This window comes from Canis lupus, chromosome 11, assembly GCF_003254725.2.
Source record: "Canis lupus dingo isolate Sandy chromosome 11, ASM325472v2, whole genome shotgun sequence".
Taxonomy (NCBI): Eukaryota; Metazoa; Chordata; class Mammalia; order Carnivora; family Canidae; genus Canis; species Canis lupus.
Window position 1 is genome coordinate 57,727,941 of NC_064253.1, and position 27,895 is coordinate 57,755,835.

The 27,895-nt window shown below is 40.7% G+C and overlaps 1 protein-coding gene across 4 annotated transcripts; it reads left to right on the forward strand.

Moving 5' to 3' along the window:
• Window positions 1-15: 15 nt before the first annotated feature.
• RNF20 (ring finger protein 20) lies at window positions 16-27,717 on the forward strand. 4 transcript variants are annotated; one of them, XM_025432344.3, is made up of 20 exons: window positions 16-155; window positions 1,292-1,446; window positions 6,222-6,389; window positions 6,507-6,654; window positions 6,810-6,992; window positions 11,153-11,271; window positions 13,068-13,214; window positions 13,392-13,469; window positions 13,663-13,782; window positions 15,300-15,479; window positions 18,304-18,439; window positions 18,768-18,889; window positions 19,009-19,379; window positions 20,585-20,702; window positions 21,313-21,462; window positions 23,689-23,901; window positions 24,745-24,870; window positions 25,028-25,168; window positions 26,257-26,358; window positions 26,599-27,717. In XM_025432344.3, the coding sequence occupies exons 2-20, from the start codon at window positions 1,318-1,320 to the stop codon at window positions 26,773-26,775; spliced, it is 2,928 nt and encodes a 975-aa protein (XP_025288129.1). In that variant the 5' UTR covers window positions 16-155; window positions 1,292-1,317; the 3' UTR covers window positions 26,776-27,717. The 4 variants fall into 4 exon arrangements, with proteins under 4 accessions (XP_025288129.1, XP_048972287.1, XP_048972286.1 ...); XM_049116330.1 differs by lacking the exon at window positions 16-155 and adding an exon at window positions 213-345; XM_049116329.1 differs by lacking the exon at window positions 16-155 and adding an exon at window positions 464-601.
• Window positions 27,718-27,895: the final 178 nt, after the last annotated feature.

Below are 27,895 nucleotides of genomic sequence, written 5' to 3' on the forward strand. Positions count from 1 at the left end.
TTTGGTTCCCTTCTTCCTTCCCTTGGCCCCGCCTCCCGGAAGCTCCGATGGGTCCTCGCCTGCGGGTCAGGGGTGAGGAGTGGGGGCGCCGAGCGGACCCCGGCGAATAACTGCCCGAGTTCCGCTCTCCAGCGGCGCGAGTCGTTAGAGACCAGGTTAGATCTCGGCCGAGGGCGCTGCGGGACTGTGCGGGGCGTCGGGAGTCTCCACCCTCCCCGGCTGCGGGGCTTCCCTCTCCTGGGCCTGCCATTGGCCGCGCGGGAGGCTGGGGGTCCCTGCCCCCTCGCGACTCGGCTTGGGGTTGCGGCCGGAGCCTTGCCCTTCTGTGTCCTCTCTCCAGGCGAGGTCCGACTCGGGTTACTGCCGCCCATAAGCCCCCTTTTCCTGGAGCGTGGCTCGGACGCGGGGTAGTGTGTCGTCTCGGTGATGGCAGGGCCGCTTTCTAAAGCAGCGAGGTGCTTTAGCATCCATTTCTCCTCCTCGAGCTCCGAGACCCCGGGAGGCAGTTTGGGCAGACAGAGTATTTGCTCGCCTCCCCTGTTGCTGTGAGGAAACTGAAGCTCTTGTGGAAGTCCCTCCAGGCAACACGGCTCCCTGAGAGGTAGAATTGTGATTCACACTCAGGTCAGGGCTCCCCAGGGTTGCACCGAAATGATGAGGAGAGCGTTTGGCGATAGGGAAGAAACTGCAGATACAAGAAAAGGGAGCTGGTATTTCTGAGTGTGTTCTTCGTGTGCGGCGTTATGCTTAAGTTCTCCCTGTACTTACTCATCCTTTGAAAGGGGCACGGTAATAATACTCTTATCCCTGGGATAGGAGACTGAGCCTCAGCCTCAGTGATGATACACGGCTTGTTCAGTATTAATGATTCAGTAGACACTTCTCAGGTCGCTTTCAGCTCTGTGTTGTCCCCAACACAATAGATTTGGTTCCTGTCCCATTCAAACTATTATTCTGATTCTGGCATTTCAGGAAGTGAGATTTCTCTTTTTTCTTAGTCTCTTCATTCTTTGCCCATTGTCCCATTTGTCTTACTCCTTATCAGCATCCTGTTTAGAAATTAGTAGTTGCCTAGATTCAGCCCTGACTCTTAACTCCACACTTCACTTTTTTCTTTCCAGGAGGAATATGGGGATTGTGTTCCTTGGTATGAAGTTCATGGATTTAGGTTAAGAGGCTGGCAGAAAACTTGCTAGTTTTTACTTTGGAAGTGATCTCTTTATTGTTGCTCTTCTTTCATATCTTACCAAAGTTTCTGTTTTTTTTTTTTTTTTTTTTTCCCCCTCTCCAGGAAGACAGCTATCATCTGGTGCCAAGATGTCAGGAATTGGAAATAAAAGAGCAGCTGGAGAGCCTGGCACATCCATGCCTCCGGAGAAGAAGACAGCCGTTGAAGATTCAGGGACCACAGTGGAGACAATTAAGCTTGGAGGTGTCTCCTCCACGGTATGTGGAAACAGTTCTATGAGAGCGTGCTTTTCTTTTCTCAATTACAAGCTGAAAGTAAGAATTTATGGAAGCCTTCTGGTCTAAGAAAAATTTATTTGAAAAGAGGGAAATAAAACAGGCAGAAGTAGGTGAAATGATGTGGTCAGTTCTGAAAAGAGTATATTGACATTTGATCTTTATTTCCAAAGGTATGCTTCTGATCTCTGGAGAGTGTGGTGCCTGATACACATTGATTATAGGCATTCAACAGTGGGAAACTGTACAGTCATTTTTCATTCACTGAAAAGTTAGGTGCTAGGTACTAAGAGGCGGTGTTCCAAAATCACTGAGAGAGTTGTGATGGGTCACAGTCTGAGGCCAGACTTCCTGGAATTCACTCTCAGCACTAACACTTTCTAGCTGCATGGCTTATCCTCCCTGTGCCTCTTCTCCATGTTTATAAAATTTAATATGGTACCTACTTCATTGGGTTGTTGAGATGATAAAATGAAAGAGCCCCTGTTAAGGGTCGAAATGTTACCTTTAATATGTAAGTACTCCTCCATATATGTGAGCTATTAATAATAATTATTGGGCTAGGTATTATGACTATCATGGTGAATAAGATAGATACTGTCCTTGCTATTATGGAGTTGACAGATTCATTAGACTGTTCTACACCAGAAGCTTAGAGTAATGTTATATGTCCATTAGACATCAGAAGTTCACTATAATAAGTGTGGATCTAGATTAGGAGTCTGTATTCTGAAACTCAGCCATGGGGATATGGTGTTAAAATGCTACATTTGTATAGCTTATGAAACCACATCTCTTCCTTATTTGAATTAGGCTCAAGATGAAAGAGAAAATGGGAACATTCAGAGTAAATAGTTGATGAAGTGTCATTTCTGAGTCTGTCTGGGGTTCAACTACTCTGTACTGCTGCCAGGAGGTGATTTTGTCTTAACACTGAATCACGTTATGCATCCCAAGGACATTTGCTAATTCAGTAAATATAAATATTTGTTGAACATCTGTTATTTCTAAATACTATGCTTTACACTGAAGACAACCCCTGGACTTCAGTTTGTTAAGATGGCACTGCCAAGAGACCAGACTGTTCTAATATTTATGAGTGGGAGATGTGATGTTCATAGGGATAAATAGCCATAGGCTCTAAGGGAAGCAGACAGGATTCATCCCAGTTTGGACATTATCCACAAGTCATTAGAAGGTCTTAAGCAGGAGAGTAACATGCTCTGACTTCTGCTTGGAGAATAGATTATAGAGGAGCAAGATTTAGAGGTTGAAACGTTAGCAAAATTGTTCCCTTGTTCCTTCGCCCTCTTCTCCTTCCCATTATGGGTGGGGAGTTGGGACATATCTCCACTGATTCCTGCCCCAGTTGGTTGAAGGTTGCCTTTATAGGCAATATCTCTTCTGCACTTCAAGGTTGCTGTAGTGAGCCAGCTGAGATTGTGGAACAAAAGTTGAAAAGATTCCAGGTGGCTTGAGGTGGGAACACTGCCTGTATGAATGGAGCTGTCCACCACGGCTGTGCTGAAGTCTGGGAGACTGACAGGACATGGCATGGGGAACAAAAGTGTCCACTACAGGAGACTGTTGCAGTAATCTTTTTTATTTATTATTTTTTTATTGGAGTTCAATTTGCCAACACATTGCAGTAATCTTGATGAGGGATCATGGTTGCATGGGTCACCCTGGAGGTAGTGTTGACAAGATTTGCTGGTGGAGTGGATGAAGTTTATGAAATCCCCAAATTTGTAAGTATAGACTGTCCACTTACTGAGCTAGGGAGAAGTAGGAGAGGAACATACTTTTTGGGAAGCTGTGGAGGATGAATCAGGAATTTGATTTTTGACATGCAAGTTTGGGATACTTATTAAACATCTGAGTGGGTAGGTGGTTGAATACTATAATCTGCAGTCTGAGGAGAGGTCGGGGTAACGCTGTACATTTGGGAGGAGGTATTTAAATCCATGAGACTAGAGGCTCTAAGCGAGTGTAGATACAGAAGAGGTTTGATTGAGAACAGAACCCTGAAGCGCTGTGATGTTTTCATTTCAAAGAGATGCAAAGAGACTAACCCAAAGAGACAGAAAATGAAGTAGATGGAGAACAAGAGTGACTGGGGGCCCAGAAGTCAAATGAAGAGAGTTTCAGGAAGGAGTTGTTCAGGTGCTGCTGATGGTTTGAGTAGGGGGAGCATTGAGACATTTGGTTTAGCAGTGGAAGGTTCTCGGGAGCCTTGATAACTGTGTTTATGGAGTGGTAGTGCTAGAAGTCTGATTGGAGTGAGCTGAAGAGAATAGGAGAGGAGAGGAATTAGAGAAAAGAGGGTAGAGACCGTGCTTTGCAGGAGTATTGATGACTTTGTCTTTGCAAGATAAAGAAATGGGGCATTAGCCACAGGGAAATGTGGGGTTTAGGGAAAGTGGTTTTGTTTTGTTTTTACGATAGGAGCTATTACAGCAGGTTGATTGAAATTATTTGGTAGAGATGATAAAGTTGATGAGGTAGTAGAAAGAGGAGATGGTTGCTGGTGTGAATTTCATGAATAGGGGAGAGAGCATGGCATGTAACATACAAGTGGGGAATTGGTTTTAACTGGGAGCAGGGGCAGTTGATCCATAGCAACAAAGAGGAACACAGTGATATGAGTTCAGTTGTAGGTAGGTCAGTAGTTGCAGTTATGAGAGATAGATGTGGACATTCTCTCCTGATTGCTTCTATTTCTTTTTCAGTGAAATCAGAGGCGACTCATCTGAGAGTGAGGATGGGGGAGGAAGTGTTGGAGGTTTGAAGAGACAGGAGAAGGTATGAAGTAGTCATCTTGAAGAGGGAATGGACTAGAGAGATCGAGTATTGTTGCTGGGCAGCACTGAGGACCTACCTGACTCTGTGATCATGAGATAAAGTGAGCCCAGGCAGCACGGTACTTTGTTTTGTGGTCACATTCAGCTGCATGGATGTAGGCCTGGAGTAGTGGAGAGGTGGATGATACCACGGGTGGGGTTTTTACCAGGTAGGTGTGGAGAAGGAGCAAGGAAGGAAGAGGTTCTAAAAGGAGATGATTATGACTGATCATGGAATTCAAGTTCAAGAAAGAAAGGGAGTGAGGAAGTGAGAGGAGTGAAGGATGGGAAAGATAGAGGACCAATGATTGTAGGTGCTGGAGAAAGTGAAGAATTGGAGGAATCAGGGAACCCGAGAGAATGAGCTGGACAAGTAGGTGGTAATTGTGGAAAATGGGGTGTTTGAAATTCAGCTTATAGAGAGCATACACGTACAGCTCAGGCTAAGAATAAGAATAACAGAGTTTGGTGGCTGAGGGAGGTAGAGGACAATATCATTGGAGGAAAGGAAGTCAACGACTTGAGGATTTGAGATACAGGAAAGATCATCTATATGGGAATTGTAATCAGTAAGAACCGTGATAGTAGTAGCATTGGAGAGTGATAAGCTAGGTACTAAATCTTAAGGAAACATGGGGAAGTAATCGGCACATTTATAGACCAGTGCAGGAAGGCAGGGTGGCAGGAGGATGCCTGCCTGTTTCTGGCCCAGGGCAGTGCTGGAGAAATGTGCAGGGAAACCGTATTCTCATCCTGGTTTCAGTTAGAGCAAGAAGGGGAAAGGAGGGCTCAGAGAAGAGGTTAAGGATATCTTTTATTAATGGTATTAATAACTATACGTTTGGAACTATTGACTAATTTGGCATATCAAGTGTTTTAACACTGGAAGAAGGAGAATAAAATGGAAGAAGGAGAATAAAAGCAAAACAGGATATTGGTGCTCTAATAAACAGTGCTTACTTTAAAATATTCATGAACTTCGAGGTAAAGTAAAAGTGTAATCCTTTCCAATCCTTTGTTTCTGTGCCAGGGTTCTCCCTCCCTGACCTCTACCTCCCAACTTGTCCTAGGGAAGAGGTTAGGGTGAAAAGTTAAAGATACTGAGAGAGGTGTGGAATTACTGATGGAGTGATATTTTTGCAGAAACAGAAGGGAATGAGATCCTGAGCACAAGTTGAGGTCAAGTATGGAAGATAGTGGAGATAGAAGGGATTGACAAGGAAAAAGGAGAGAATTAAAATCCTGGAAGATCTAGATGAGGATTGGTATATGGGGATAAGGGCACAAGGTATCTGGAAAGATAAGATTTTATTCAAGGAATTTAAGGTCTCAGTTGTGACAGAGTTACAGATAATGACAGAAGTCCAAGATATGGCCTTTGAAATGTGTGGCTGAAGCACAATGGGGGAGATACTCACTAGAGTTAAGGAATTCAGAATGCAGTGTAGCTGCTAGAGGATTCGATGGTCTGTCCACATGTGTTCATGTCCACATGCGTATTGCGCTCACTGCATATGTTGGCAGGCACTGGGGCATAGAAGGGCCCAGGTGCCGAGGTTCTTGATCGAGTGAAGGGCAGTGCTGAGGAGATGGGTGGCAGCATTGATCAGGGTGGAAGGTGCTCTGGCTGAACAGCGGAGCCTCACAGGACTTTGTGGATGTCCATGAGAAAGAACAGTGAGATGGGCGAAGTCCAAGTCCTAGTATATGAGTGACATTCTCACTTCCCATCATCGCAGATTCTTTCCTTTTCTTCTTCTGTTCCTACTTCTTATCCAATGATTTGTTATAAGATTTAAAAAAAAAAATGAACAGCTTTAGTCATAGCAATAACGAATTAATGTGACCTTGTTGAATTTAACAGCTGATTTGCCTGATTTCTTTGGGGAGACTAATAAAATCGGTTTCCCGGGGCAGGAGGAGCTAGACATTCGAACACTGCAGACCAAAAATCGCAAGCTGGCAGAAATGCTGGATCAACGGCAGGCCATCGAAGATGAACTCCGTGAGCACATTGAAAAACTGGAGCGAAGACAGGCCACTGATGATGCCTCACTGCTGATCGTCAACCGGTACTGGAGTCAGGTAGCTGCCTCATTCATTTGCTCAGGTTTTTATTTGAGCATTTTTGTTCTCAGCACTCTTCATTTCTCAAGTTGTGTTCTTTTGGTTTTTCATAAATGTTGTACCCACCCTTCTCAGTTTGATGAAAACATCCGTATCATCCTTAAACGGTACGATCTGGAGCAGGGTTTGGGAGATCTCCTCACAGAAAGGAAAGCCCTTGTCGTGCCCGAACCAGAGCCGGACTCTGATAGCAATCAGGAACGGAAAGATGACCGAGAGAGAGGTGAGTATTTGTAGTGGATCTACCACCACATGCTGTGTGGGTGTTGGAAGTAGAGCTTTGCTTTCAGGATTTCTATTTGAGGCAAGAAAGAAGACTTTGGTATTTCCACTTTTATCATGTTGACAGCTTTTTTTTTTTCCCCTCTGTGTCCTCAGGGGAAGGGCAAGAGCCAGCTTTCTCTTTCCTTGCTACTTTGGCCAGCAGTTCCAGTGAAGAAATGGAATCTCAGCTGCAGGAGCGAGTGGAGTCCTCCCGCCGAGCTGTGTCCCAGATCGTGACTGTCTATGATAAATTACAAGAGAAAGTGGAGCTGTTATCACGCAAACTAAATAGTGGAGGTGAGGCAAGAACCAGGAGACTGGGAGAACGGGGAAAAATAAGAGCTCACCTTTGTATGCCGATTTATAGTTTGCAGACTTAACGTATTTATTTTTGATTAAATTCCTTGCAATCTAATTTCCAGTATTACTAGTAATACCTGTAATGTCATTGCTATGGCATGTTAGTATTTTCCAAGTGTTTCATATTTTGAGGCACACGATAGTCCTGTAAGAAGCTGAGGAAAGCCTCATTCTGAGGAAAGCCCCATTCTATTTATTAAACACTTTTATAATTAGCAAAATTAATTTTATTATTTAAGGAATAACTGTTTCTGGACATTTGTGTAGTATTGGCCATTGATTTATTTATTAGTGATAATATTTTATTTTAAATATTGGTAATTATTTTAAAAATTTTGTTTGTTAGATACTGAACTTTAATTTCAAAGAGTCAGTTTTTTAAAGATTTGTTTATTTATTTTAAAGATTTATTTATTTGAGGGAGAGTGAGTGAGTGAGTGAGCACAACCAGGGGGTGGGGCAGAGGGAGACACAGGCTTCCCCCCTGAGCAGGGAGCCTGACACGGGGCTCAGTTCCAGGACCCTGGGATCATCACCTGATCTGAAGACAGATCCTTAACCGACTGAGCCACCCAGGCACCCCTAAAGAAAATTATTCAAGAGATAGTCTGAGAGGTGGGTGGAAGGGCAGAGGAAGAGGGAGTGAGACAATCTTAAGTAGGCTCCATGCCCATTGTGGAGCCTGACTGGGGGTTTGATGTCACCACCCTGAGATCATGACTTGAGTCAAAATCAAGAGTCAGATACCCAGGCATGCCCAAAGAGTTTTAATATGTTCTTGTTTGTTTGTTTGTTTGTTTGTTTTTCTCTTATCTCTAATATTTTCAGAAAGAGATGGCTCAGGTTTTAGAGCTGTTGAATGATTTCTGTTTACAAAGATAAAAGAGGGGAGGCTGGGTAGCTTAGGTGGTTAATCGTCCGACTCTTGATTTCTGCTCAGGTCATGATCTCAGGGTCATGAGGTGGAACTCTGTGTTGGGGTCCGCCCTGGGCATGGAGCCTGCTTTAAGATTCTTTCACTTCCTCTCCCTCTGCCCCTCCCCCTTCACACAAAAAAATAAAAAGATAAAATATTATATGGATGGATAAGTGTCTATTTGAAGTAATTATGTTACTAGTCAGTGTTAATGGGGAACCTTACAGTTGTATAATATAGTAAAGTATTTGTGCAGTGAGGTTGCATTTTAAATGCCCAGATTTCACATTTTTAATAATCACGGTCTAGTTGTAATATCGTAATTTCTCTGATTGCTATTAAGATGTTTAACCTTCCAGGGTGCCTGGCTGGCTCAGTCAGTTGAACATGTGACTTTTGATCTCAGGGTTGTGAGATCAAGCCCCACATTGGGGATGGAGCCTACTAAAAAAAAAAAAAAAAAGATGATTAACATTTTATTTCTGAAAGTAATACAGAGAATGTAATGAATCATTGGATGAGCAAATAAGAATTTTATTACTCTAATTTTCTTTAAGGATACTTGGGCTAAATTATCAACAGAATTAAAAAATGAGAGATGTAAAATACTTGTGCGTATTTGATGGGAAATGGTTTCTTTTGCTTTTCTATACATGTATTTGTGTATTTAATTATTTGGATAATAGTTTTAGAATATACAGATCAAAAACATTTAAGAGTAGACTATAAAAGTCCTCCCCTTTCACTTCTCAAAGATAATCATTGTAAGCAGGTTATAGTACAAAGCTTCGTGTCCTCCTAGACGTTTGTATTCGTATATTACATCCACTTGTGAGTTCCCAGTTAAACTCTGTCCCCTGATGTAGTGCCGTGGCTCACTCTTCTTTGTTTCTCCAATGTCTAGCACTGTATCCGGTATCTAGTGTGTGCTTAGTTAATAGTGAATGAGTGGCTATAAATCACCTACTATAAACTGAGCTGGGCGTTACTTCGTTTTCCCTTGGCTATACTTGACCAGTTGGATGGTATGGTTAAATCCTAGTAATATGCCCGTGGATAAACCATATGGATTATGGTACGTACCATATGTATATTATATGCAGATAATATGCCATCTGCAGAGGTTATGCCAGTGTTAAACTTGATTTTATAAATGAAAGTCAAGTAAAAAAAATGGCTATATATTAAAAGGAACTAAAATGAGTAGCATACTAAACAGTATTTTAAAATTATTTTTGATGGCATGCATTTTAAGGTTAGAGTTTAAGTTAAAAAATAAAATAAGTGGGACGCCTGGGTGGCTCAGTGGTTGAGCATCTGCCTTCAGCTCAGGGCATGATCCTGGGATCCGGATTGAGTCCCACATTCGGCTTCTTGCAGGGAGCCTGCTTCTCCCTCTGCCTCTGTCTCTGCTTCTCTGTCTCATGAGTAAGTACATAAAATCTTAAAAAAGAAAAAGTTATAAATCGCTGAGCTATTATTTATAGCATAAAAGGCAATTGCTGTTGATAAGTTGAACTTGCGAAGAGATAAAGATCTATAAAGTATGAATTGTAGCATCAACTATACTTTTTTGGCAGTTCATTTTTTTCCCCATGTTTATTTTATTCATTTGTTATTACTACTATTTTTAAATATTTTATTTATTCATGAGAGACACAGAGAGAGAAAGAGAGAGAGAGGCAGAGACACAGGCAGAGGGAGAAGCAGGCTCCATGCAGGGAGCCCAACATGGGACTCGATCCCAGGTCTCCAGGATCATGCCCTGGGCCGAAGGCGGTGCTAAACCGCTGAGCCACCCGTGCTGCCATATTTATTTTATCTTTGGTTCAAAAGAATTGTATTTATCAGCTTATTAATTCACTATTTATTGAGCTCTTACTGTAGTCTAGGCTTTGTTCTGAGTATCTCAAGATATTAAAAGGACTGAAATTCAGCTCCTCATTCTTAGCTTGGATTATGAACCAGAAGCTTTGAGAACTTTCAGAGCATATGTTTTTTTGACCGTGCTCATGGGTATTCTTATTTAGTAGGTGTGGGATGGATCCTAGGGAAGTGTCTAATCTTAAAAGTTCCACAAATGATTCTATAGGCAGTCCTGGTTGAAAACCACGAAACCCGCCACATGACCATCCTGTTCTGTATGGTGTTTGAGTGATGCCAGGGAGATAGTAGGAGAGACCATAATTTTTCCTCCTGGTAACTGTCTTTACAGGGCATTACTATATATCCTGAGAGTATCTCGTTTCACTTGCTAACATTTGGATTTGAGCTATTATATTTGTCACTCTAATTTGAAACATATTAACTTATTGTAATAAGGTCTGTAAATTTATCTACTATCTTTGTAAATTGTAGTGTACATTTTGGCTTTTGAGCTTCAGGCGTGCACCTTGCATCCTGTTCTAGAACATGTTAAATAATTCTAAGCTCTTATGTTTACTCTTCCATGATTTTAGAGGTGCTCATTTGTACAAGGAAATTTCTGCTCTCTGCCCTCCCCTTCTTTGTGTCAACAGAGAGACATTTCATGTTGGTGTTAATGAATAATAGGAATTTGTGATAGCCTTATGAAATAGAATTTTATTGTTATGAAGTCTAACACTGATGAGAGATCCTCTATCTTGTCTACAGTTGTAAAATGTAGTTTTTTTGGTGATTCTGTCTTTTCCAAATAAAGTTAAAGAATCTCCATTTCTCTTCTCATGGCATTTTGACTTTATAGAAAGGAATGGGAGGTAAGTGACCTTGGCTCTGTGTCATTTTCTACTGAAGCACCAGAATGGCTTATTTCCTTAAGCAAGTCATTTAAGGTCTGGGTACTTTTTTTTTTTTTTTTTTTTTAAGATTTTATTTATTTATTCATGAGAGATACACAGACAGAGAGGCAGACACAGGCAGAGGGAGAAGCAGGCTCCATGCAGGGAGCCTGACGTGGGACTCGATCCCAGGTCTCCAGGATCATGCCCTGGGCCAAAGGCAGGTGCCGAACTGCTGAGCCACCCAGGCTGCCCAAGTTCTGGGTACTTAATCAGTCATTTGAGGATAATAACAACCAGCCTACTTCTTGAAGGTTTTCAGGAAAATAAAGTGAGATAACATGTTAACATTTTGGTGGGATGCATAGTTTTAAAATTTGACACTATAGATGCTAAACTAAAGTGCAGTTCTTCTCCCTCAGATAATCTGATAGTGGAAGAGGCGGTGCAGGAGCTGAATTCCTTCCTTGCACAGGAGAATATGAGGCTACAGGAATTGACAGACCTCCTTCAGGAGAAGCATCGCACCATGTCTCAGGAGGTACTTAACCCGAAAGGAGAGATAGTACTTCTCAGTGGCCTGTGGCAGACATTGACTCAGAATTTTGAGTACTTTGAAGGTCATTTGTCTGTAGAATGCCTATTTTTATATTGAAAAGCATGCAGAAAAAAAAGAAAGGAAAAAAAAAAGTATGTAGGGCAGGCTCAAGTGACCAGTTCTGAGCAATCAAAATCTGAGGAAGGGTTAAGGAGAAAAAAATAATCACATGTTTCTTCTAGACGTGTGCCTCTGTTAAACAGACACTTGATGATACTAGTTTTTAGGAAGAAATACCATCATATGGGGTTTTGTGAAACAACACAGCAATCCCCCCAATAATGAATTCCCCCAAATATAAAATATCGTGTACAATGTTATGAGGAATGGGTTGGTAGAAATTTCTTATAATGGGCAGTAGGAAGTACTGTTGATCACAGCCTGGGAACTTGAGGAATGTGGGTTTTCAATCCAGACTTGGGTGGAAATAGTGCCATGACCAAACTATGTCAGGATTTGGGTATTTATTTATTTATACACAGTGATTGAGATAAAGTGATAATAGCCCTTTAAGATTTTTTTGACATTCCTGATTATTGTTTCAGTTTAGTTCAAAGGATATTGTGCTGAAATTTGACATACTTTAGTTTGGCCACCCATGCCCTTGTGCTTATTATTAGTAAGTTAGTAGTTACCATCTATTTAGTGCCTAGCACTTAAGCACTTGAGTATTATCTCTAATGGTCAAACGATTCCCATCTTACTGCTAAGAGAACAAAATCAGGGAGGTTGATGAGTGGTCTGAACCCACAGCCAGAAGGTGATCAAACTGATTTGGATGTAGGTCTCTTTTACTTCAAAGCCATGTTCTTCATCACGCCGTTGTTTTGTAAACTCCAATGCCAAGGTCCATGCTGGGTGTTCTTATGAGAATCGTCTGGGAAGTTCATTAACACATGTGGATTCTTATAAGCCTTATAAAGGGTTAGAGTAAAGCAGTGCTTATAAATAGATTGGAGTGTAGTAGAAAAACAGAAGGACTGCTGTCACGTTGGAGACATAAACTAGGTGCCACCAAAATAGGAAGGTTCATCTCTACTGGCCCTTTCCCAATCCTCATGTAACATTACGAAGCTGGAGAGTGACGTTGCTTTGCTCAACTGAGCTGATGTCCATTGTGGCTTTTGTGGCTGGCTGTTGATGTGGCCTGTCCATTGGGTGGAAACTCACCTTTGGTTGTCCACTGGAATGCCTGCATGTTGTTGCCTCCAGCGTGGCAGTTTCAGGGTGGTAGGGCTTCATACATGGCAGCTGGTTTCTTCCATCTTCCAGAGAATGAATGTCTCAAGAACTTCAGGCAGAGTCTGCATGGCCTTTCAGACATGGCCTCAAAGTTACATAGCATCATTTCTATTGGGTCACTAAAGTTCACCCAGATTTAAGAGGAGGGGACTGTGCCACCACCTCTTGATGGGAGGACTATCACAGATTTTTGAGACCATTTTTTAAAACCAACAAAGGGTAAGTATAGATTAATGTGAACATGTAATAGTTTTGTAATTAAAGTTTTCATGATTGTAACTGACCCAGAAAGGTTAAAAATATCTGATTTCATTTTTATACTCATGCACTGGCAAGAAGGTGAAGGAGCTTCTATTTAAATTTTGTTTACAATGATCCATAAGCGAGGATTAATTTTGTGAAATTTGAGATGTAAGATAGTGATGGAAGGTATTGCTTTTCTTACTCCGTATTTTTTTTGGCTTTCTCTTTCTGGATGCCTTGTCTTTGGGATATAGTTCTCCAAGTTACAGAGTAAAGTGGAGACAGCCGAGTCGCGAGTGTCTGTCCTAGAGTCCATGATCGATGACCTGCAGTGGGATATTGACAAAATTCGAAAGAGGGAACAACGACTCAACCGACACTTAGCAGAAGTTCTTGAACGGGCAAGTGCTGTTTCATTCAGAGCTTAGGGACTAAGATCATTTTTAAGGAATCTGCTCAGAAAGGGTGGACTTGGGTAGTAGTACCTGGGGACAAAATGGACTCTTTAAAAGTACTTTGGTGATCAGACTAAAATCTTAGGGCCTCTTTTCACTAAAGAATCTTTTTCCTTGCTGTAGGTGAATTCGAAAGGTTATAAGGTCTATGGAGCCGGGAGCAGTCTCTATGGTGGCACAATCACTATCAATGCCCGGAAGGTAAAATCGGTGACTCCCTCGGGACACATTTTTGAACTAGTGTCAGCTGTTGTGCTGTGTACTTAGGAGTTCACAAATGGCAGAGGGGTTTTGATGGAAGAAGGGGTTAGTGAAGGTGGAAGCTTAGGAATGGGAGTGATTTAGAAATTCTTTTTCTTTATGCTCGTTTTGCAATTTTCCTGCTTCTCTCCAGTTTGAGGAAATGAATGCAGAGCTGGAGGAGAACAAAGAGTTGGCTCAGAACCGTCACTGTGAGCTGGAGAAACTTCGGCAAGACTTGGAGGAGGTCACTACGCAAAATGAAAAGCTGAAGGTAGGAGACACCTTTCTGAAGAGCCGTAAAATGAATCTTCTCACTGATCAACTCACATACATACCGATCAGGCCTCATAACTTATGAGGGAAAAGAAAAATGTGAGTTTTGGGGCCTCCTGGGTGGCTCAGTGGTTGAGCATCTGCCTTTGGCTCAGGTCGAGGTTCTGGGATTGAGCCCCACATCAGGCTCCCCATGGGGAGCCTGCTTCTCCCTCTGCTTATGTCTCTGCCTCTCTCGGTGTTTCTCACAAATAAATAAATAAATAAATAAAATCTTTAAAAAAAAAAAAAAAAAAGTGAGGGCAGCCCAGGTGGCTCAGCGGTTTAGCGCTGCCTTCAGCCCAGGGTGTGATCCTGGAGACCCAGGATCGAGTCCTACGTCAGGCTCCCTGCATGGAGCCTGCTTCTTCCTCTGCCTGTGTCTCTGCCTCTCTCTCTCTCTCTCTGTCTCTGTGTCTCTCATGAATAAATAAAATCTTTTTAAAAAAAGTGAGTTTTTTTGGCATACCAATTTATTTACTTATTTTTACCCTGCCTTGTTCTGGAAAGTAATTAAAATAGTCTACAAAGATGTATAGACTGAGCCAAGGTGTCCTAACTTGGAAATTGTTGAGAAAATTGAGGAGTAGGGTAAACTGGGGTGATGATCCAGAATGTATTTAAAAAAATATGTCTTGTATACAAGATATATGCATAGAGCACTTATACCCCATAACAGGGTCAGCTATCACATGCAGTAGTGGCAAATATGGGTCACAGAATTTGGCTCTGCAGTACCTAGATGTCAAAACCGAGAAGAAAACATGATCAGTGATAGTACCTATTGGTTCTCCAACCTGCCTGTTAGAGTTTTCTCTCCCCAGGTTCTTGGAGGGTGGGAAGAAAGTAGATCCTGAAAGTCTTCCTATCCCTCTTTCAGTAATAGCCACGTGTCTTTTATAATTTGATTTGTTTCTAGGTAAATACGGGAATAAAGATGTTTGAACCGTACAAACAAAACAAAAAACCCAACCTGAGTTAAATCAGTTAAAGTGTTTGCATAATTAAAGCAAACCATTGCTTAAGAGAAGCATAACTTTTTTTGATACAATGTCAAAAGTATATTTCTCTGTGACTTCTCATAAATAGAACCAAGTTAGTGACGGGGGTCCTCAACTATGTTTTAAGAATTAAACATCTTGACAAATTTCATAAGATTTCTCTGTGTCCTCACATCTGATAGATTTCACAGGGCTCTTCTGATGTTATTGGGTGTAAGTTGGTACATGTTGTAAAACATATCAATTAACACAGTTCTTGGGTGGAGAATACAGGTACCTGGTGTCACCTCTTGGATGGTCAGATTTAATTTGATATAGATTTTACCTAAGTGGAGGAGTGGGCAGATATAATCCATAATCTTCATAAACCTTGTCTGAAATTACACAGACCTCATAGTATTTAAGGTTTTATTTCCTCTCTAGCATCTAGGGCACAGACGCTAGCTAGCTTCTAATGTTTTTGGGCCCTCCTCAGGTGGAATTGCGGAGCGCGGTGGAGGAGGCAGTTAAGGAGACTCCGGAATACCGCTGTATGCAGTCACAGTTCTCCGTCCTGTACAATGAGAGCCTGCAGTTGAAAGCGCACTTGGATGAGGCTCGGACTCTGCTTCATGGCACCAGGGGGACCCACCAGCGCCAAGTTGAGCTTATTGAGGTAACAGCCTTGCTTTGTCTTCTGTATATAAGCTTTTCTGCCTCATAAATTCTATAATTTTACCCTCTCATGAGCAATTATCTCTCATTCAGCAAACATGTTTAGAGTGGTCAGAGGCCTTTGCTCTGCCGGTTGGTGGGCATCCTGCCATCCGAGATCAAACAGCCTCACGGGGAGAGTAGTGTCCATTAGAATGCAGAGTGGGACAACGAGGCATGCTTAAAACAGGCAATGATAAAGGAGACGGAGCATCTGATTTGACTGCAGAACCTTCCTGATACAGCTTGCCTGAGTAAAGTGTGAAGCTTAAGTTCCCTAGTAGAAAACTTGAATACAGATTTTATATAAAAATAGGTTCACTGGTAGAAAAAATAGAAGGGCATTCCCAGCAGTGAGAGGAACATATTTAAAAATAGCTGAGCATGGCTTGGAGCCTTCTGTGCCTGGGCAAGAATAGTGGGTAGAAGCTGCCTCCCCATTTATAAGCCATTATAGTGTGTCAGGGCAAATGTAAATACTGTTTTTTTTTTTTTTTTAAAGCAGAAACTTTTTTTTTTAATTTATTTTTTACTGATGTTCAATTTATTAACATACAGAATAACCCCCAGTGCCCGTCACCCATTCACTCCCACCCCCTGCCCTCTTCCCCTTCTACACCCCTAGTTCGTTTCCCAGAGTTAGGAGTCTTTACGTTCTGTCTCCCTTTCTGATATTTCCCACACATTTCTTCTCCCTTCCCTTATATTCCCTTTCACTATTATTTATATTCCCCAAATGAATGAGAACATATAATGTTTGTCCTTCTCCGACTGACTTACTTCACTCAGCATAATACCCTCCAGTTCCATCCACGTTGAAGCAAATGGTGGGTATTTGTCATTTCTAATAGCCGAGTAATATTCCATTGTATACATAAACCACATCTTCTTTATCCATTCATCTTTCGTTGGACACCGAGGCTCCTTCCACAGTTTGGCTATCGTGGCCATTGCTGCTATAAACATTGGGGTGCAGGTGTCCCGGCGTTTCATTGCATTTGTATCTTTGGGGTAAATCCCCAACAGTGCAATTGCTGGGTCGTAGGGCAGGTCTATTTTTAACTCTTTGAGGAACCTCCACACAGTTTTCCAGAGTGGCTGCACCAGTTCACATTCCCACCAACAGTGCAGGAGGGTTCCCTTTTCTCCGCATCCTCTCCAACATTTGTTGTTTCCTGCCTTGTTAATTTGCCCCATTCTCACTGGTGTGAGGTGGTATCTCATTGTGGTTTTGATTTGTATTTCCCTGATGGCAAGTGATGCGGAGCATTTTCTCATATGCATGTTGGCCATGTCTATGTCTTCCTCTGTGAGATTTCTCTTCATGTCTTTTGCCCATTTCATGATGGGATTGTTTGTTTCTTTGGTGTTGAGTTTAATAAGTTCTTTATAGATCTTGGAAACTAGCCCTTTATCTGATACGTCATTTGCAAATATCTTCTCCCATTCTGTAGGTTGTCTTTGAGTTTTGTTGACTGTATCCTTTGCTGTGCAAAAAAGCTTCTTACCTTGATGAAGTCCCAATAGTTCATTTTTGCTTTTGTTTCTTTTGCCTTCGTGGATGTATCTTGCAAGAAGTTACTGTGGCCGAGTTCAAAAAGGGTGTTGCCTGTGTTCTTCTCTAGGATTTTGATGGAATCTTGTCTCACATTTAGATCTTTCATCCATTTTGAGTTTATCTTTGTGTATGGTGAAAGAGAGTGGTCTAGTTTCATTCTTCTGCATGTGGATGTCCAATTTTCCCAGCACCATTTATTGAAGAGACTGTCTTTCTTCCAATGGATAGTCTTTCCTCCTTTATCGAATATTAGTTGACCATAAAGTTCAGGGTCCACTTCTGGGTTCTCTATTCTGTTCCATTGATCTATGTGTCTGTTTTTGTGCCAGTACCACACTGTCTTGGTGACCACAGCTTTGTAGTACAACCTGAAATCTGGCATTGTGATGCCCCCAGATATGGTTTTCTTTTTTAAAATTCCCCTGGCTATTCGGGGTCTTTTCTGATTCCACACAAATCTTAAAATAATTTGTTCTAACTCTCTGAAGAAAGTCCATGGTATTTTGATAGGGATTGCATTAAACGTGTATATTGCCCTGGGTAACATTGACATTTTCACAATATTAATTCTGCCAATGCATGAGCATGGAATATTTTTCCATCTCTTTGTGTCTTCCTCAATTTCTTTCAGAAGTGTTCTATAGTTTTGAGGGTATAGATCCTTTACATCTTTGGTTAGGTTTATTCCTAGGTATCTTATGCTTTTGGGTGCAATTGTAAATGGGATTGACTCCTTAATTTCTCTTTCTTCAGTCTCATTGTTAGTGTATAGAAATGCCACTGATTTCTGGGCATTGATTTTGTATCCTAAGGCAGAAACTTTTATTCATGTGTTCACTTCTGTACTTTCCGTAGTCCTTAAGGTAATGTTTGTCATAGTTGGTCTTTTACTGTATGTCTGGCAAATGAATTGAATTTAATGTATCTTACCATACATACGTTTATATCCTGTTTTACCACTTAGTACTTCTAGTAAATTACAACATTCTCACAGGTAGTGGCTATTTCCCTTATTTAATATCCTGCCAGTTCTCAAGTCAGTTTTTGTAGCTGACTGGTGCTCATTAAATGTCAACTAAATTGGAACATTGTAGAGTAATCCCTCTGAGTATTTCTTTTTTTTTCTTCTTAGATCCTTACTGGTCAAAATTAGGAAACCTAGTAACAATATGATGGTGTTTCCACATTTGGATAAGAAGTTTTGATTGCTTCCCTTTTTTGTGTGTAGCGAGATGAAGTTAGTCTTCATAAGAAGCTGAGGACTGAAGTGATCCAGCTGGAAGATACTCTGGCCCAGGTCCGCAAGGAGTATGAGATGCTGAGGATAGAATTTGAGCAGACCCTTGCTGCCAATGAGCAAGCAGGTATGATTATCCTTGCTTCACCCTGCAGTTTGCTGCACATGCTTCCCTTAAAAAGCATAATGTGGTCACCCGAATTTGTTAGTATTAAGTGGAGCTCAGATGTCTTAAAGACCCTTAAATCAAATCCTGTAATTCATTTTGGTTCATAGCCTGGGTATTTGTTTTGCAACTCAGATTAGCCAATTTTGTTTTCTTCTTCTGAGAAGGAATCTGTCTTTTGGTAATTTTCTGTATTTCTCAGAGGTTCCTGATGTGTTCTGCACTTTCTCTCCTTGTGCCTTTGCCCTTAATCTCAGTTCTTCATAACATTGCTATTGCTGTATTTAAGGCCCCATAAACCGGGAGATGCGTCACCTCATCAGTAGCCTCCAGAATCACAATCACCAGCTGAAAGGGGAGGTCCTAAGATATAAGCGGAAACTGAGAGAAGCCCAGTCTGACCTGAACAAGGTAACCAGGAGGGGTAGAATCAGTGCTGTCTGCTGTTCCATTTGTCAGGCTGGTCTCGAGGGAGGCGAGTAGTGTGGTTACCGCAAGTGGTGTGCTTCTTTTCTGTCTTTGTCTCCCAGACACGTCTGCGCAGTGGCAGTGCCCTCCTGCAGTCTCAGTCCAGTACTGAGGATCCAAAGGATGAGCCTGCAGAGCTGAAGCAAGATCCTGAGGACGTACCTGCCCAGTCCTCCGCATCAAAGGCATCTCAGGAGGAGGTCAATGAAATTAAGTCCAAACGGGACGAGGAAGAACGAGAACGAGAAAGGAGGGAGAAAGAGAGGGAGCGAGAAAGAGAGCGGGAGAAGGAAAAGGAGAGGGAACGAGAGAAGCAGAAACTGAAAGAGTCAGAAAAAGAAAGAGACTCTGCTAAGGATAAAGAGAAAGGGAAACATGACGATGGAAGGAAAAAGGAAGCAGAAGTTATCAAACAATTGAAGATTGAACTCAAGTAAGAGAATTTAGAGTAACTGTTTCTGACTCACAAGCTGAGGTTAGGACATCATGCACAAAATGTTTGGTTGATGGCGTGGGTTATAGAGTGTTGTAATATTTCAGGTGTAACTAAACATACAATTAATTGTGCTCTCAGTCCTTAATCAGGTGTACAATCCTTAGTACAGGTGGCTTGCACGGGCTCTTGCGTAGTCTGGGTCAGTGGTCAGGTCTCAGTAAACCCTCCTTGTGTAGCCTTGCTCTTCATGAATCCGAGTCAAGGGACAGGATGTCATGATTTAAGTGATACAAGAATTAGTGAAATTAACTGCTTGGGGATTGCTACCCTGAACTGTAATTTAAATCATATTAGGTTGAGTTTGTATCACTAGAACTTGAACAATGTTGATTTGTTTGCCTGGCAGTTAACTAGTTTGTGTATGTATCAGATCATTTTAAGAGCTGTCTTAGGAGGTTTACCCCTGCGAGCATTGAAATGGTAAGACAATCCTGTCGGTTAATGAAACACCAGCGTGACTTCACATGCTGCCCCTTCTCTTCCTGCATAACCAGTAACTTCTCTGGGAGAACTAGTTATTTATTTCTTGTTTCCCGTTGGTCGTGCCTTTATTGATACTTGGATTTGAAGGACAGCTGCGCCCAGAACATTTGAACTTCTTTGGTATATAAAAGTATAGTAAAGAGGTTTGATAAATTAGTAGATGAAGATTCAGTCTTCAGCTGATGGCTGATCACTGCACTATTGAATCTAGTTTTCTACCCCTTTTTTCTGCCATTCTTTCCTCTTGATCTCTTTAAGGTAAATGTTTTTTTCAAATGTATCAGAATCCTCTGGGTGACTTATTTAAAGTATATTCCTGGACCACATCACAGACCTGCTGAATCTCAGTTTCTAAGAGTAGGGCCCCAGAATTTTACATCTTTAATTAGGGCCATAGGCATTTATTTTTATAGCTTTATGTTAGAGAACTTAGTCTGAAGGGAGAAATGATTCTATTATCCAGCTTGCTTTTCTGTAGTTTCTGAGTATATCCACAAGTCTCCCGTTGGGTCTGTGCAGAAGATTTATCTTTTAGATCTGTGATAAAAGGTGTAAATGGAACTGTTGTAAACTATTTTGCTCAGTTCCAGTTTCCCTTGCTCTGATCTCCTGTGTTTTCTCATTACACCCTTTCCCTCCCCCTACTACCCTCATCATAGGAAGGCACAAGAGAGCCAAAAGGAGATGAAACTATTGCTAGATATGTACCGCTCTGCCCCAAAGGAACAGAGAGACAAAGTTCAGCTGATGGCAGCTGAGAAGAAGTCAAAGGCAGAGGTAATCTAGTCTGCCATTACCTGTCATTCTGGTTACAATCTGTATTTGTGGGATTTTCCTTCACATTTCTGAAGGATGTAGTTTCTTTCTTTATCTTTAAAGTCAGTGTTTAAAACTCAGCGGCATTTTCTTTCCTTTCAGAGACCATCTAAAATAAAATAGATTTCTGTATTCTCCACCAGGTAGTAAGGTATTTCACAATTTCTGGGAATAGGAGTAACCTTTTCAGACTTTTTATTCCCTCTTTCCCATTAGTGATTTCCCCATAAATCATTGTTACAGTGAGTTTCTTTTCTGATTACTTTTGGGAAGAATGTCTTAGTTTCTTACAATTTGGAGGCCTTAAAAAAAAAAAGGTGAGAACCACTATCCTAAAGAGAGGTACACGTGCACTTCTCACCAGTGTTCCTTATACAAGTGTGTCACGTTGGAACGAAGTGGAGTTACAACAGTGTTGTGCTGTGGTGGACCAGTATATCGTTTTTCTCCCTTTCTAATTCTGTCAAGGTACTTTTGGTGTTGGGGGCCCTCCATTTGCACGTGATTAATTGATTTTTGAAGTTTTATTACGGTTTTTTCTTCTTGTATGTGTGATTCTTTACTTCTCTAGTTGGAAGATTTAAGGCAAAGACTCAAGGATCTAGAGGATAAGGAGAAAAAGGAGAACAAGAAAATGGCTGATGAGGATGCCTTGAGGAAGATCCGGGCAGTAGAAGAGCAGATAGAGTACCTGCAGAAGAAGCTGGCCATGGCCAAGCAGGTGGGCACACTATCTTCATTTAGTTAGGTTTTTAAGTAAATGTTACTTGACAAGTTATTGGCAGTGCAATTTTCTTTCATTCCATTTTTTTCTTTTTCATGAATACGTTTTTCTCCTATATGTATGTTCGTTTTTATATTGAAGTCTTTCATTATTATTTTGTTTTATGTATTTGTGGGGCAGGAAATTTACTTTTATTTTCAAATGGATAGCCGGTTGTTCAAACATTGTTTATTGCGGGATCTATCCTTCCTCTGCTGATCTAGAATCAGGGATATAGTGAGTATAAATGAAAAAATATATATTATGTAAAGTTTTATGTATGTTATGGTTACAAATATATGAAACTAAGAAAAAAGAACTGTAGAGATTTTTCTTCTCACAATGAACATACTTCTTTTTTTTTTAAGTCCCCATGAATTTTATTGACTTTCAATAATAAAGATCCCGAAAATGGAAAAGCTATGTACGTACACTGTGAGGAACATCTTCACTGCGTCTAAAAAAATAGCAAAATGGCAAAGTGAAGGAGTTTTAGTGGTGATTTGATCATTAAGTACCTTGAGAAGAGGAACTTTATTAGAACTTTTATGCATTCTTTTTATAAAAAGTGGGCTTTGGCTTTTCTTAAATTTGGTGATTGCCAATTTTCTCTCCTTTGCTCTTTTTTTTTTTTAAAGATTTATTTATTTATTCATGACAGACAGAGAGACAGAGAGACAGAGAGAGGCAGAGGGAGAAGCAGGCCCCATGCAGGGAGCCCGACACGGGACTCAATCCCGGGACTCCAGGGTCGCGCCCTGGGCCAAAGGCAGGCGCCAAACCGCTGAGCCACTCAGGGATCCCCCTCCTTTGCTCTTTAAAAAAAAAAAAAAAATTCTTCTGAGGAAATTGCACTCTTAATAGGTTCTAGTAGCAGTGGAAAGGCACATGTATTCTTATATAGGATAACCCATTATCTTAAAAATGTTCATTCTCCGTAAGTTAATGTATAAATTTAATATGATCCTAGTAAAAATACTGATTTTTGGTAGTAGGCAGACCAGTATTAAAGTACATGTGGAAGAGTAAATAAGAGTGGCCAGTAAAACTGAACAAGAAGAGCAGTAGGGTTGAGGGGTGGCCGTTCCTATCAGATGTAAAAACATGAAGTTTCAATAGATAAAATAGCTTGAGGCTAATATAGACTGTTAGGACTGAATAGAAAGTCCAGAAAGAGACCAAAGTACCTATGTGTATTTAATATGTGCCAGAGATACAGTTTAAAGTCAGTGGAGGAAAAGGAAGACTATTAAATGTGGTAGGGCAAAAAGAAACAATAATATTGGGAAAAAGTTGGGTGTATAATCAGACACACTTTTATACTAGGATAATTTCCAACTGGGTAATAGCTGTAATATTAAAGAAGTTAATCCACTAAAAGAAAACAGACAAATTTCTTTATAAATTTGGATGGGGGAATCTTTTTAACTGTTAATATAAGTCTAAAAAATATGAAAAGAATTGATAATTTCAACTTATGAAAGAAGCCCACAAAAATTCTACCTGGCAGAAACCACTGTTAGCAAAGCCAGAAGATAATGACAAACAGGCAAAAAATATTTCTGACTCTTAGCATAAAAGGGCTTATCTTTCTTCAAGAAAAACTCCCCAGAAATGATAGAGAAGAAAACCCAACGCCCTAATAGAAGAATAGGCAAAAGATAAGACTCGTTCACAGAAAAGGACACAGATGGCTCTTACACATCTGAAAAGATGTCCAGTCTCCTATTAACACAAAATGTAAGTTAAAAATATTTTAGATACTGTTCTTCACCCATCAGATTGTTGTGCAGTACTGTTGGAAAGTCTAGTTAAATTTGATACTTCAGTTGTGGGGAAATCATGAGAAAATGTGAAGGTTTCGCGATAGAAGTTCACTTCACCAACTGCTACTTGATCATTTTGCTAGATTATGTATGGTATGTGTAAGCTTTGTCCACTTTGACTGTGAATATAGATCACCCAAGCATCAGACCATCAGTGCCAGTAGCTTCAGATAATAAGGGCTTCTTTTGTATTCCTAGGGCTAACCTAAGTGACAGAACTAAGCTTCCTAACACTGAGTCCCTCTGTCACTAGGTTAATTTATTTCTGAATGAACACTGGGAAAATTTAGTTTCCAGTGCTCATTTCTTTGGAGCTAAAAGATTTTATTAAAATGAAGGTTCTTTCTCCTTATTTTAGGAGGAAGAGGCACTCCTCTCAGAGATGGATGTTACAGGCCAGGCCTTTGAAGACATGCAGGAGCAAAATATCCGTTTAATGCAGCAGTTGCGGGAGAAGGATGATGCAAATTTCAAGCTCATGTCTGAGCGTATCAAGTCCAATCAGATCCACAAGTTGCTCAAAGAAGAGAAGGAGGAGCTGGCTGACCAAGTTTTGACTCTAAAGACTCAGGTAATTCAAATAAAGCTTTCCAGAATTCTGTTGACGTAGGGCGCTTTCTACGTGAAAGTATGCCTTAATGATTATGTGGCATTAAAAAATAAGAAAAAACCCTAAGAACTACATGTACCTTGTAAGCATTCTGGTAAATAAATTATACATCTCTGCAAGGGAGTACAGTGTAGCTGTTAAAACAAATATGGATCTGTTAATATGGAAGATGTTATCCTTAAGTGGTTTATTATCCCTTTTATGTTAGTAATGTGTACGTTTTGTGTATATGTGTGCTGTGTATTTTTACAAATTTCTGGAAGGCTGCATGAGAAACTGTGAGAGTGGTTACCTGATTATCTGTGGATATTGGGATGAGAGCCTGTGGGTGTGTGACTTTACTTCTTACCCTTTCATGTTAATTTTACCTTGTATGTGAATTTCAAGAAAAAGGCTGCTTTAGGACTTCTAGCCATTCTGAAAGATACACATGGCCTTTATTGGAGCTGTAATTTTCATGGTCTAGTATGAATTGCCAGGCTTTGAGAATTAGTATGGCTGAAGGAGATGAATTTTTGTAAATGGAATTCCCTTAGCTTTTGGCAATTTGAGAATAATTTTCAATGGTTTCCTAGACTCCTGCTTGAATCATTAACAATGAATTTTTAACTTTTTTTTTTTTTTTTGTATGAAAGGTGAAGTATTGTGCTCTTGCATGTATTTTGAAGGGCTCATAGGTAAAGACAGTGAAGGTTTGAGATTTCTAACAGACTCTTTTTGTGGGCCTACGGATTAGCAGCACCTAGCAGTTAATTGTTTTTTTCTTTCCTGTTTGTGTTAAAAATCTGATTTTCTTTTTCAAAGGTTGATGCCCAGTTACAGGTAGTAAGGAAATTGGAAGAGAAGGAGCATCTGTTACAAAGCAACATTGGCACAGGGGAGAAGGAACTGGGTCTTAGGACACAAGCCTTAGAGATGAATAAACGCAAGGTATGATTGCTTACACTGTAATCTAAAGTGATGATTAATCTCAGGGGAGCAAATAAGTAGGACACTGATGAAATTACAGGTTCACTTTCTTCCTTGGACCGGGTTAACATTTTGCCTCACTAGAAATAAGATGATGCTATTTGTATGTCCCACCTAGGCGATGGAAGCAGCCCAGCTGGCAGATGACCTCAAAGCGCAACTGGAATTGGCTCAGAAGAAGCTACATGATTTTCAGGATGAGATCGTGGAGAACAGTGTCACCAAAGAAAAGGATATGTTTAATTTCAAACGAGCTCAGGTAAGAGCAGTTGTGTTTTTTTTTGCATTTCACCTTTTAGGTATTTTCTGGGCTCTGGAATTTTACGAAAGAGTTATTGGTCTGATGTATGTCATTTTCTACTTGATTATAAGTTCCTTAAGTGAAGAGACCAAGCCTGTTTTCTTCACTGCCATACCCCTAAAGCTTATCCTGATACCTAGCACCTGGTGGGCATGAAATAAATACTAATTAATTGAATGAATTGGTGAATTTGTAAAGTAGCAACATACCAAATTAGAGGATTTTAAAGTTCTGTAATTTTTCTATTTTAGGCATGTCAAATGTTTCTCATAATAACTTTCTATCCTCATCCATACATCTGTAAATTATTATTATTTTTTTTAAAGATTTTATTTATTTATTCAGGATAGACACAGAGAGAGGCGGAGACATAGATAGAGGGAGAAGCAGGCTCCTCTGTGGGGAGCCTGATGTGGGATTGGATCTCGGGATCCTGATTTGAGCCAAAGGCAGGCGCTCAACCACTGAACCACCCAGGCATCCCACATCTGTAAATTATTTTAATCCAATCTACCTTCAGCTTAAAAAGAATTACCTTAAAATAAAGTGGCTTATCTAGTTTTTCAACCTTTTTTTTTTTTTTTTTTTTAATAAACTATTTCTATAGAACTAGATTGACAGTAGTTAGGTGCAACCTGAGTTTGGTGATAGGGTTATGGTTTTTTGCTCTGGAACAAAAGAAGGTATTTGCCATCTGTAGTTCTCCGCATCTCTAGAAGATAATTGGATTTGGGACACCTGGGTGGTTCAGCGGTTGAGCATCTGCCTTTGGCTCAGGGTGTGGTCCTGGAGTTCTGGAATCGAGTGCCACATCAGGCTCCCTTCGTGGAGCCTGCTTCTCCCTCTGCCTATGTCCCTGCCTCTCTCTCTGTGTCTCTCATAAATAAATAAATAAAAATATTTTTAAAAAGATAATTGGATTTGAAAGGACAGAAAGTGCAAATAAAGCACAGCAGAAGGTTCCAAGTTAGAGCAATTTTTTTTTTTTTTTTCTCAAAAATGGCAGGTCTAGGAGAGTATTTCTAATGTGTGCTGTGTTACCACAGGAGGACATCTCTAGACTCCGAAGGAAGCTGGAGACCACAAAGAAACCAGACAATGTGCCCAAATGTGATGAGATCCTGATGGAGGAGATTAAGGATTACAAGGTTAGGAAAATTGCCTCAGTGATTTCTTTGTGTGTTTTTTTTTTAAGTGGCCTACTAACAGACTGGGAGAATAAATGCTAAACTTCCTTACATGAATGAAGGTAACCAGGGGATGGTTTATTTTAGTGGGGAAGTGACACTCTCATCTTAGTGCATACGGGGTTTCCTGGTTGTTTGCTTACATATGATAGCCATTTAAACCTTTACAGTTGATCAGACTCTGATTTTTTTTTTTTTTAGGCACGCCTGACCTGTCCATGTTGCAATATGCGTAAAAAGGATGCTGTACTTACCAAGTGTTTTCATGTTTTCTGCTTTGAGTGTGTAAAGACACGCTATGACACCCGTCAGCGCAAATGTCCCAAGTGTAATGCTGCGTTTGGTGCCAATGATTTCCACCGCATCTACATTGGTTGAGCCAACCCAAGAGAAGAAGAGGGAATGGCTAGACAGGCACTTCTTCATTAACCACCAAACCTCTACCTCTTCTCTCCTTGACTGTCGCCTGCAGGGCAGTTTGTCTTTCGACTACCTTTCCTTCACAGACTTCACATCCAGGTTCCCCTCTCTAATGGCTAGATGACTTCAGGGAAAAAGACTGGTAAAGGCAAGGCTTGGTTTTCAGAATGAATTAGAAACAAACAACTGTTATTTGTCTTCCCCGCCAGCTTATTTCTTTCCTGCTTTTAGGTGTCTCAGCATTTTCTTCTTCAGGCTTACCATATAATCTTGGACTTCCATTCCTCCTGAAGAAGTAAATTGGCATATTTGACATGGAGAAGGGAACAAAGAAGAGTGGAGGCCTCTGGCTGTGTTGGAGGGTCAGGGTGATCTTTTAGAAATAAGCTGTCTCTGGGCACAAACATTTCTTGAGTTGGGTAGTAAACTTTTTGTAAAGTTGGATTATAAAATAGTGTAATTGTGCTACCTTTTCCTGGATGGATTGAAGCCTTAATGAAATTATGTCCAGGATGATTCAGTCCATTTCCTATTTACTAACAGAGTAACTTGTCAAGGTCAGCTGGTTTCCATGTTCAAGTTATTTAAATTTTGAATGTTCCACTCATTAAAAAGTCTTTAAATTTCTTGAGGCCAGAATAATTTCCATTTCAGTAGCCCTTTTGATCTTACAATGAAATCAAGATTGGAGAGGATGGGGAACAGGACTGAGATGATGAAGAGATCTTCTGGGTACTTCAGAAACTTGATATGGGGAGGCCTCAGTGAGCTATGAATTACTCTCATCTGCCTCTCCATGGGGATTGCTGTAATCCCTGTTTTCTGGAAGATTCCCTGTAATGTTTCTGTAGGACTTTATACTCCACCATCTTCAATTAAAGCAGGAATCAGTTTGTTTTAGTGTTTGTGTTTTTCTTGGGCAGCAAGTGGTTTGGGTTTGGATTTTTACTGTTTATGATGCTTGGCTAGGAGAGCTGGTTGTCCAGCATCGGGGGAATGCAGCCTGTGGAATGTTGTGGAAGAAACCACTAGTCCCATGGGATTTATGGGAACTTCCTCTAGCTGAGAACAGCAGAGA